The sequence below is a fragment of the Thalassophryne amazonica genome, chromosome 19, assembly GCF_902500255.1.
Source record: "Thalassophryne amazonica chromosome 19, fThaAma1.1, whole genome shotgun sequence".
NCBI classification, from domain to species: Eukaryota; Metazoa; Chordata; class Actinopteri; order Batrachoidiformes; family Batrachoididae; genus Thalassophryne; species Thalassophryne amazonica.
This window is the reverse complement of record NC_047121.1, coordinates 33,261,296-33,273,550: the sequence shown is the minus strand read 5'-3', so window position 1 is coordinate 33,273,550 and position 12,255 is coordinate 33,261,296. Positions and strand designations below refer to the sequence as shown.

Below are 12,255 nucleotides of genomic sequence, written 5' to 3'. Positions count from 1 at the left end.
ATAAAATCCCTTACAATGTGCTTGTTACAACATTGGATAATATTACTAATGTTTTCTAATGGTTTAATAATTTTTTAACGTAGTGGCACAAGCAATTAAAGTAGAAAAATAACGTAGCTGATATATCTTTTTATGTAAAGTATAGAACGTTCGAGTTACGTGACCTCATGACGTAAACGTTGACGGCTCGGTGATGCTGAGTGGCGGACGGGGAGGTGAGACAGAGGTTCTCCTCCTCCTCCGGTGCAGGAAGCTGTCGCTGGGACAGAGGAGGTACAAACCAACGTCGATATCAGCAGACAGCGGGAAACTGTCCACCATAATGTAGACTTCGTTCACCCAAGCGGTGTTACAGCGAGGACAAGGGAGCAAATGTGAGCTGAGGAGGGAGATGAAGGAGCTGAAAGGCTGCGGTATGCGCTCCTCGGTGGGCTTTCTGTCCCGCAGGGAGCTCACAGGACAGCCGCTCCTCAAGGAGGAGTTCCAGAGACGCAGGCTGGCAGGATGCACCAGCCTTTACAAGAAAGACATGCTCGGACATTTCGGCTGCGTCAACGCCATCGAGTTCTCCAACAACGGTGGAGAGTGGCTCGTTTCTGGTGAGTTGACAGTTTTAGCTCGGACTGTGCTAATGTGTTAGCGTCGTACAGCTAATTAGCCCGTGCTAAACTAGCCTAGCCTCTGTTAGCTTAGCTGCTCAGTCCCGTCTGTCAGCCCCAAAACACAACGTGGCCGCTCAGCTGCAAATATGACCACCACTATCTCGACCACTTGTCGAAAAACCGAAGCTATTTGTCCTGAAATGACATCCTGTGGCTTGGCATGTTTGGGCTGTTTACTTTGTGTAAGACACAGCTGACGTTCGTGGTAGCTTTGACTCTCCATGACAAGCCAGCATAAAGAGCTTAAATTCTTACTTTCAGGAAGCTATCGTCTTGTATGTTGACAGAAATTAATTTCATATCCATCCCCTAATGATGAATGAAATAAACTTAACACTTCCACCTTGGCTAGTTTATTAGTTGGCTTGTAATATTTGATGTTGTACATGTGTCATTTATATATTGATTAATTTTCGTTAGATTCTGCTGTTTGTTATACTGTATATTCAGTATATTCCCAAAATTTCCAAAGAAAGACTTGCAATGTGAAATATGTGTGCTATTAATTGCAATCACACTCACTAGCTGTGGTGTTGATATAAATCAATGCAAAATGCACCGAACTGTCAGCTAGTTCCTGAAATAGTTTTACATGCATCTTGGCTAAAATCTTGCAAACTCAGTTTTTCCAGCTGTACATATTCCTTTTGATCTAACAGTGTTTGTTATATTATAACGTCAATATTATAATGCACACTTTGGTTAAAGAATAATTTATTTCAGTTTTAATTGTCACATTTTTAGTGGTTTGTTAGTTTGCATAAACCAAGTTAACTTTCTCTTTAATCAGCCTGGAAGATTCCAAAAGATTACAGAAAAACTGGTATAATTACACCTTAATTGCGGAATATTTGACTGCATTTAAGGGCCTTATTATAGAATCATCATATTCTTGGGTTTAAGAGCACAAAATAAATAAATATAAAACCCCCTAATTAACCCAAGGTTTCCAGAGCACATTTTTGCATCTCCACAAATCAGGTTTCACCTTAGGAGCCATCTCCAAAAATATGTATGGTACCACCAAGAACTGTATAGTCAGTTTCCAAAAATGTAAGCTGCTTGGGACCACACAGACTTCATATCACTTACGAAGGAGAACCGAATTAACACCCAGGAATTAAATGTTTATTGTAAATGTCCAGCAGAATCTTTGGATCACAGCTAAGGAAATGGTCAAGGTCTGGGACACAGAGAGCACTCCATCACTATATCCTAAAAGCTGTTGACCACAAACAAATCTATGACTCCCAGCTACACAAAAAGCAAGACTATTTGCATTTGATCACCAGGGCAAAGGGCAATTTTTTTTTTTATGTCAATTTTGGTCATTGATTATATGATGTATCATGTATTGATGAACTAGTTTATGGAGTTCAATGTAGCACATCACATAAAGATGTGCATGAAGGAAAATAGTTACTGACTGATGTCTTAAAGAATGGATATAATTATACCTTGTAACCCATTGTAGCTTCTGGGAAAGAGGTATAATTTAACCTCTTTTAATGTATATATCATGCAATTTGAGTATATGCTTTGCCATATATGGAGTCCACATTATTCATCTTCTTATGTATACAGGAGGAGATGATCGCCGGGTACTTCTGTGGCACATGGAAAAAGCCATTCATGCTCGGTCCAAGCCTGTCAAACTGAAAGGGGAGCACCTCTCCAACATCTTCTGCCTGGCCTTTGACAGTACCAACAAAAAGGTTTTCTCTGGTGGTAAGAGCAAGCAAAACCTGATCTATTTATGTTGTATATCCACATAAATGAGAAAAACTGGGAGTGCAGAACTTTTTGTAACAGACTTTCATTGTTGTGTAAAAGGATTGTTTGCCATACAGTCTTGTGGGCTTTTTAATGACCTTTCTTTGAAAACTATTCTCTGCCCACCACCTATGGAAAACCCTTTATATGAACATTCATAATGTTTTAGCTTGTTGTTCTGGTCAGGTCAGAGAGCACGTGCTGGTGCTACATGCCGCTATATTCACCACACTACAGAACTGACTTGGATCTCGGATAGCAACAACCCAGACAGGCAATTGGTGCATTCCCATCACCCTAAAGTATCTGTCGCATCCAGGTGAAACCTGGGTGGCCCCTTCGTCTTTTCCATTTTCTGGGTTCCTCAACACTGAGACATGTGCACTCGATCATGTCCAAAAAAAATGTGCCACATGACTAAAATCTCATTGTTGATGTTTGTCCACAGTGCAAGTGAAACTTCTCAGCTGAGTTTCCCAAAGTAACCTTTTGTTTGACACAAAGTAATTTCAGAGGTATCCAAGGTTCCTCCAAAGAGACCTAGTACCAAAGAGTTGTCACCTTAGGTCACTGATTAGCATCTAAAGCTCTCAACCATACAGTAAGACAGGAAACACCAGGACCTTAAAGACTTGGATGTTTGTTTTCCTACAAAGAGATTGGCATCACCAGGCACGTCTGTCCAGCAACCTTGTGACTTAATAACCGCTTCCCAGGCATCTCTTGATCTAAATGTCAGAGGCACTCATGTAAGTGGTTTCCGCAAATCTAGCCAACACCCATCCATGCTACATTGAAAAATGTAGGAGCCAAAACACATCCCTGATGAACACCATCTACTAGGAAGATATCAGACATTCTGTTCCCACTCTGTGCATCACTCACAGTACCTGTGTGTACACTGGCTGCGAAATCTAGCAATTTGCTGGAGATCCAGCACATTTTCAGGATGATCCAGATGTTCAGTAAAAGCAGGGAGACCCACAGCACGCCCTGTTGTTCTGTTCAGAGTTGAAATGACAAATATTTGATCAGTCAAAATGGGCATGTTGATGTATTGGGGAGTTTGCTAACTTAAGAGTCAAATGGTTGAACAAATTATACATAAGGCACAAATAACCGGTAAGGTCTAAAAAGCAGTGTGGTGATTGAAATGAAAGTTTCCCTTATCTGGTAAGATGTCCTCTTGTGTTATCAGCGTGTAGCTGTACTGGACAGAAAAAAGTACAGTAACTGTTTAGGAAATACAATTGTTTAACAAATCTATTTTTTGGGAAAATTCTTTGTAAATTACTCAAACAGTGTGCTTTAGGAATTGGCAGCTTTTGAGGAATGTGAAAATGGATGGTCTCCTTTGAAGATTATTCTGTTATTTCATACATATCTTTCAACCAATCAAACTTTCAAGGATATTAAATCCAAAGATTGTGTAGCTAGACTTTTGACACCTGATTCATTTTCAGGAAAATGTATATCTTGTCAGAATTTCTGTACTATTTCACAGCCATCCCTCTAATTGAAATAATTCTCTTGGTAGGTGTATGTTGGCGATGGTTCAGATATGAAGCAAATATATTTTGGTTATCTTTGGATGCTTTTGTACCCATTAACATTAATTTGATTCTTTTAATGGATTTATTCATGCAGAAGACATTGGCAGAGCCAGTTTGACCAAGTTACTAGATGGATTAGAAGCACAGCTGGAATATAGCAAAATATGTATTTTATGATAGCCATTTTGAAAATCCAAAATGGCCACCGTGTGAGTGTTGATACAAATGACAACATTGTTTTCAGATTTCCTCCATTAATTTTTCTGCTTGGCAGAAAAAATTTCCAATTCCCAATTGGGATAATCTCATAGAAAGAAATCCCTGTTCAATGTTCCTCACAGCAGTGGATGGAAAAGAAATTATAGACATTGTGAATAATTGTAAATATAAAACATCTACCGATTTAAATGAAATTGATATGGTGGTGGTAAAACAGGTCATTGAATGGATTGTAGAACCATTAACATAGATCTGTAACTTATCATTTCAAACCGGTAAATTTCCCAATCAAATGAAAATAGCTAAGGTTGTGCCGCTGTATAAGACTGGGGATAGACACCACTTCACAAATTATTGACCTGTTTCTTTGCTTCCACAATTTTCCACATTATTAGAAAAGTTATTCAATAATAGATTAGACAAATTCATAAATAAACATAAATTACTTACTGATAGTCAATATGGATTCAGAGCACATAGTTCAACATCACTTGCATTAATAGAATCAGTTGAGGAGATTACAAACGCCATAGACCACAAATTACATTCAGTTGGAATATTTATAGACCTTAAAAAGGCTTTTGATACAATCAATCATGACATATTAATCAGTAAACTTGAACAGTATGGGATTAGGGGGTTGGTGTTGCACTGGGTGAGAAGCTACTTAAGTAACAGAAAACAGTTTATGAAGTTGGGGGAATATACGTCATCATGCTTGGACAATGCTTGTGGCGTCCCACAGGGGTCAGTATTGCGGCCAAAACTGTTTCTAATTTATATAAATGATATTGTCAATGTTTCCAAAATATTAAAATTAGTATTATTTGCAGATGACACAAGCATTTTTTGTTCAGGGGGGGATTTGCAGGAGTTACTGAGGAGGATCAGTATAGAAATGGGAAAATTGAAAATATGGTTTGACAGAAACAAATTATCATTAAACTTAAGTAAAACAAAATACATGTTATTTGGCTATTGTAATACAGACATACAGGTTCAGTTACAAGTCGAGGGGGTAGATATTGAAAGGGTACATGAAAATAAGTTTCTGGGGGTGATAATAGATGATAAGATAAACTGGAAGACTCATATAAAACATATACAAAGTAAACTGTCAAGAAGCATTTCAGTTCTAAACAAAGCGAAACATATTCTGGACCACAACTCACTCCGCATTCTTTACTGCTCACTGGTTTTACCATATTTACAGTACTGTGCAGAGGTATGGGGTAATACTTATAAAGGTACAACACAATCACTATCAGTAATGCAGAAAAGAGCTATAAGAATTATTCATAATACTGGCTATAGAGATCATACAAATCCACTATTTTTACAATCCAAATTCTTAAAATTCACATTTTCAAACAGTACAAATTGTGTATAAAGCAATAAACAATTTACTTCCAGCAAATATTAAAAATATGTTTTTTAACAGATCAGGGGATTGCAGTCTGAGGGAGAAATTTAATTTAAAGCATCAGTGGGCACGAACAACATTAAAAGGTTTCTGTATTTCTGTCTGTGGGGTGAGGATGTGGAACAGATTGGGAGTGGGGCTCAAGCAATCTCCAAGCATGAACCAGTTCAAACAGTGGTACAAAAATATGGTTTTTTTTCTAGGTATAGGGAGGAGGAAGGGTAATGAGGGTTAGGGTGTTTTTGTTTTTTGCTTCGGCTTGTAAATATATAGTATTTTGTATGTAAGTAGGTATGTGTAGGTGTATATTTATGTTTGTGTATATATGTGTGTATATGTGTGTGTATGTATGTATATATGTATGTATGTATGTATGTGTATGTATGTGTATGTATGTATGTATGTATATATATGTATATGTATGTGTAGGAATCTATGTGTATATGTGGCAAAGGGTATTACTGGTTGTGGGGAAGAAGGGGTAGGGATAAATAAGCTGATGCTTCACCCTACCCCTTTTCGGACATGTTGGGTACACAGTAGGAACGTTTTTGTTGTTGTCTTTACTGATCTATCTTGTAATTGTTGTTGTATCAAATGTTCGAAATAAATAGTTTTCATTCATTCATTCATTCATAAAGTACAATGAAATTATCAATGCAAGAAAATTGAAGGTTCAGCTAATGTGCTGTAGGTTGACTATTTAAAAGGCACAATCAAAATATTTATATGATTCACATTCATGAGTATTTGTACATTTTGTTTTTGTTCTTTAGGAAATGATGAACAAGTGATTCTTCATGATGTGGAGAGGTAAGAAATGACATGCGTATTATTGCAGTATCAGAGTACTGCACAGTCATCACAGTCGTCAAGTGTTTTTTTTTTTTTTATGCATTGTTGAAGCAGTTGTGTAATGTACAAATCCTCAGTGTGGCGTAAGACTTAACATTTGAATGATGTTGCTCCTGCAGACGGGAAACTCTCAACGTGTTCCTGCATATCGATGCTGTGTACAGTCTGTCAGTCAGCCCGGTCAATGACAATGTGTTTGCCAGCTCATCTGATGACGGGCGGGTTCTTATCTGGGACACACGTGAGCCCCCCCATGGTGGTAAGTGAGCATGTCTCATTTGGTTGTGATTGCCACTAATAACTAATAATAACTTTATATGGTCATGCCAAGATTTCAAACCTGGATATGTTAATGAAGAGTACTGCATAGCACTTGGGATTAAAATACTGTTCAAACTACAATGGTGCTCAGAGAACACATATATCTGGTGGTTAATAAAGACAGACACCATCAATACCCCCCAACCCATCCAATGTATGCATTTATGATATGCATGTGAGGAAATTTGCTGCAAACAACAAATTACAACGCATGTGGCATATCCCATTAGAGGCTACAGATCTTTGCTGGATCACATTTATTTAACAGTCAAGAAGTGTAGGTGAACATCATAAATCTTTACGATGTTAAAGAAGAAACAACCATGAGATTTTGACATATCTTGTGCCATAAGAAACATTGTTGATTGCATATCCTTCACCCTCTTTCATTTGTTGGTAGGGGTAATAATATTAATCTGTGGAAGCTCAGATGGAGCGAATGTTTGATTGATTTTTAATCTATAGGAAAAATAATAATCATGTTGTCCTGCACTACACTTCAAATTAAGTACTGGTGGCGTAGACGATTTATCAGAATAGCCAAAAATAAAAAATCACAGTGGTAAAGTTGTTGCTTAAGTCATCACTTAAGTTAGTGTAGGTACATGTTATTTATATGTTGTTGGGCTTTTGTTCTCTTTGATGATTCCCTGTAATTATTACATGATTTTACAACATGTTTATGAATCACTCTGTAATTTTAGTTTTTACAGCTGGTTTCTACTACAGTAGATTCTCAAGGGACTCTTGCTGAGTTAAATGGGTGTAGAGGTGTCCATGTTGGATTTGTGGATAACTTTTAAAAATGCAGTGGGTCATCTTGCATCCTTCTATTTTAGAAGCCTTCCTTGTGACCAGCTTGATCTAATAATACATTCAGCGGCATTCAGTTTCTGCCAGCACAGATTAATGTCCGTCCGTTTTACTGCACTGTCACCGGTTTTACACTTAGACGCATCACTTTTCTGTCTCAATCAGGTTATCTGTCTGTTCATTATAGGCTGTTATTCACTGTTTTAGATGCACATGTAACTGTCCCAAGAATGATAAAGTTTGAATAAACAAATAATTGATGATGTGGCAGAAACAGTTTAGCTCTGTCTAATAAGTTAACCACATTGTTTGAATTAAAGAGAAGTATGAAGGCACTGCTTAAAATGTCTTAATTTTTATTATTATTATTTTTTTTTTACATAAAAACTAAGAATTTCTGACATCAAAAGTTAAATATTTGGAGTTTAACTAATATCTAATATAGGCCTTTTTTCTTTATTTGCAGTTGGTTTTAAACAATTGTTAAAACTGACAATGAGCCGTGTCAAAAGCTAATTTTGACACATTCTCATAAATAAATCACTCTTGTCTCTTCTGACAGAGCCATTCTGCTTGGCCAGCTACCCCTCAGCCTTCCACAGTGTGATGTTCAACCCTGTCGAACCCAGGTTGCTGGCTACTGCCAACTCCAAGGAAGGAGTTGGATTATGGGATATTCGCAAACCGCGCAGGTCCCACATTCTTACATTATTATTATTTGTACATTTGACTTTGACGTTTGATAGGTTGTCCGCTTTGGTGGTTGCCATCTATGACCCTGGGCAGTTCTATGATTTTTGCCTGATTTGTGGTGGGGGCATTTTTCTGCCTTTATTACAGGGATAATGAGAGAGACAGGAATGGGGAAATAGATGAGGGATATTCAGCAAAGATCACCCAGGCTGGGATTCAGACCCGGGGTACACTCCTTAATCACTCAGCCACGAGCACCCTGACATTGATAAGAGGCATCTTTATTATTCATCGTACAGGAACTAGCTGTTTGGGTGTAATAAAAATGGCCAAATACGAAAACACTATCAATGCATAGCACATCACAATTAAAATATTAATAATACTCTAAATTCTACCTCTACTGTAGCATTTAACTTGTTTTTTCCAGGCTACACTCAACCTTTTAACGAAGATTGTTGAAATTGTTTAAATACACGATACTGTGTGGAACTGAACGTAAATCTCCTCCTGAAGTAGTTGACACCACAACTGCAAATCACTTCTGAACTGCAAGTGTGGTCTTTCATATGTCAACGTTAATTTTCGGCATGTAAAGGACAGCATGTGTTCAGGATTACACCGAATGAGGAACAAACATCCTCAACTCTTGATGTGATATCCACGTGTACTAATCCTGGCCATCAGGTGTCACTGTTGTCAAACTGTAAAGGAAGCATCCCTGCCTGCTCACATGCTAACTGTATGCCATTGCCAAAATAGATGTCAACAAATAGGTATTACACAAAACTCTGATTTAAACTACTTAAATTAGTACCAATGACACCACTTCTAAAAATAAAAGTAAGCACTGAGTCACTTCCTGCGCTTTTGGCTCAGGCTCTTTTACATTTGCTTTCTCAGTATATAATTGATTCTTGGCTCCAAAAAGCATTGAGGTAATTAAACATTTGGGTTTAAACACTCAGCTGTTATGTAATTCTGTGAACAGTGAATGAAGGCAGCACATTTGTGTTTACTGAGGTGATTAGCTTGTCATCTCTATAAAAAAGGAAATATGAAAAAGTAAAACAAAATGAATATTTGAACAGTAGAATTTTTTTTTTTGAAAGTCAATCACTTAAATTGGGTTTATTTGTTCAACTATAACATGATATAAAATTGGGTATTTTGCTCTAAAACTCTTCCCTGGCTGTGATATTTTTCTTCATTTTGTTACTGCAGCTCGCTCCTACGATATGGAGGCAGCATGTCCCTGCAGAGCGCCATGAGTGTTCGTTTTAACAGCACAGGCACACAACTGCTAGCTCTGCGACGCCGTCTACCACCTGTCCTCTATGAACTCCACTCTCGCCTGCCTAGTTTCCAGTTTGACAACCAGGGCTACTTCAACTCCTGCACCATGAAAAGTTGCTGCTTTGCTGGAGACAAAGATCAGGTATGTCATCTGATCAATACTGTCCCAAGTCCTTTAGTAATGGTAGCTTACACTAAAGCAGTGGCATTGCTCAGGGTTGTGGTATACCAATGTGTAAAAGAGGAAAATGAAGCATATGGAATACAAATGGCTTGTATTGAGTAAATCCACGCATGGAAGAAAACGGAAAACAACCATCAAAATGGATAGAAGAATAACCAGAATGGCAAAGGCTCACCTATTGTTCAGCTCCAGGATGATCAAAGTGCTGTGACAGTTAGAGGACACCTGTGTGAAGCTAATTTATGTGCAAGAATCCCCTGCAAAGTCCCTCTGTTAAATAAAAGAAATGTGCAGAAGAGGTTACAATTTGCCAAAGAACACATCAACTGGCCTAAAGAGAAATGGAGGAATATTTTGTGGACTGATGAGAGTAAAGTTGTTCTTTTTGGGTCCAAGGGCCGCAGACAGTTTGTGAGATGACCCCCAAACTCTGAATTCAAGCCACAGTTCACAGTGAAGACAGTGAAGCATGGTGGTGCAAGCATCATGATATGGGCATGTTTCTCCTACTATGGTGTTGGGCCTATATATATCGCATACCAGGTATCATGGATCAGTTTGGATATGTCAAAATACTTGAAGAGGTCATGTTGCCTTATGCTGAAGAGGACATGCCCTTGAAATGGGTGTTTCAACAAGACAATGACCTCAAGCACACTAGTAAACGAGCAAAATCTTGGTTCCAAACCAACAAAATTAATGTTTTGGAGTGGCCTACCCAATCCCCGGACCTACATCCAATTGAGAACTTGTGGGGTGACATCAAAAAAGCTGTTTCTGAAGCAAAACCAAGAAATGTATATGTATTGTGGAATGTTGTTAAAGAATCTTGGAGTGGAATAACAGCTGAAAGGTGCCACACGTTGGTTGACTCCATGCCTCGCAGACATGAAGAAATCATGAAAAACTGTGGTTATACAACTAAATACTAGTTTAGTGATTCATAGGATTGCTAAAAAAAAAGCAGTTTGAACATAATAGTTTTGAGTTTGTAGCGTCAACAGCAGATGCTACTATTATTGTGAACACCCCCTTTTCTACTTTTTTTTTTAACTAATAGCCCAATTTCATATAGCCTTAAGAGTGTGCATATTATGAATGCTTGGTCTTGTTGGATTTGTGAGAATCTACTGAATCCACTGGTACCTTGTTTCCCATGTAACAATAAGAAATATACTCAAAACCTGGATTAATCTTTTTAGTCACATAGCACTACTATTATTCTGAACACTATTTAAGGTCCTTAATCCTCAAGTTGCTACCAGTGTGCAGTTGAGAACATTGCATGGAAGCACCCTGCTATGTGTGTGAGTGAGAATGAGTCAATATGAGGCATCACTGTAAAGTGAGCATGGAAGTGCTGTATAAATCAGTGCAGTCCTTTTGCCGTACTCAGGTGAGGTTGAGGTCATGTTTGAGTTTTTGCTGGTGCTCTGCACTTTGATGCATCCACCACCTCATGGAACTGCCGTGTGTCTTAGTTCACCGGTTATAATGTTTAGGACTCTCAGCCATACAGTAAAAGTGGAAGCACCACGACTCTAAAAACTTGGACCATCCTTCTCCTGCAAAAAGATATCAGCATCACAATCCGTCCATTGTTTTCATCTTGACTCAGTAAGCTCTTCCCAACGATCTTTCAACATCATAAGTTGATCTCCTGGACGTATGAATGTCAGTGCCAAATAAGTGACTTTTTCTCAGAGGACAACACACCTCACAAACCCTGCTGATGGCTGAATCCAAAAAAGGCACAGTTTCAATCTTTGTCTTGAGTCAGGATGGTTAGAAGCCAAGACACTGCCTTCTCACTCAATGTCTTGAGAGCTGCACTCAGGCTATCTTTTGGTTCCGCAATGATAACACGACCATCTGGAAAGTTAAGAACCTTTTCTTTTGACAGATGCACCTACATTATGTCACTGGATACAGAATTGCTGGATATGACAGGTTCCCAAACATGTTCCTAACAGACTTAAGTTCACTGTTAACAAAGTCAGAGGCTCCATATATTGCCCAGAGTACCCTTGTAGAGGTCAGCCATGATGTCCAGCAACTTATTGGGGATTCCACAAATTCTTAGAACAATCATACAATCATTACAGAAGCCCGAGCGAATGAGTCAAACGCTTTGCAAAAACATCAATGTAAGCTACAAAGACACCCCACAAAGTCAGGTTTGCCATCAATGGGTGCCATCAGAACTTATATCAAGTTGATTGAATTAATTGAGTGTGAAACCAGACTACTCTGGTTGCTTCATTCTAAACAGCTGGATGAATACTTTTGTAGATACTCTAGTTCTGTAAAACAGCGTTTGTCCACAAGAACATTATTGATCTTATTAGCTACACCATCAAGATTGGTGTGCTTTCTCATCTCTATTGGTGCCAGAATCATGCAATTACACATGCCTATCATTTTGTAAAGTGTCAGGTAACACTGAGCCACTTTTCATCAAGT

At 38.3% G+C, this 12,255-nt stretch overlaps 1 protein-coding gene across 1 annotated transcript in view; it reads left to right on the top strand.

The window, feature by feature from the left end:
• The first annotated feature begins 202 nt into the window (after positions 1-202).
• dcaf5 (ddb1 and cul4 associated factor 5) overlaps positions 203-12,255 on the top strand; it is a 19,663-nt gene continuing 7,610 nt past the window's right edge. Inside the window, exons 1-6 of the mRNA XM_034195001.1 lie at positions 203-599; positions 2,247-2,390; positions 6,407-6,443; positions 6,605-6,744; positions 8,182-8,311; positions 9,537-9,750. Coding sequence (XP_034050892.1) covers positions 392-599; positions 2,247-2,390; positions 6,407-6,443; positions 6,605-6,744; positions 8,182-8,311; positions 9,537-9,750 — 873 coding nt within the window. The 5' untranslated portion in view covers positions 203-391. The remainder of the gene's footprint in view (positions 600-2,246; positions 2,391-6,406; positions 6,444-6,604; positions 6,745-8,181; positions 8,312-9,536; positions 9,751-12,255) is intronic.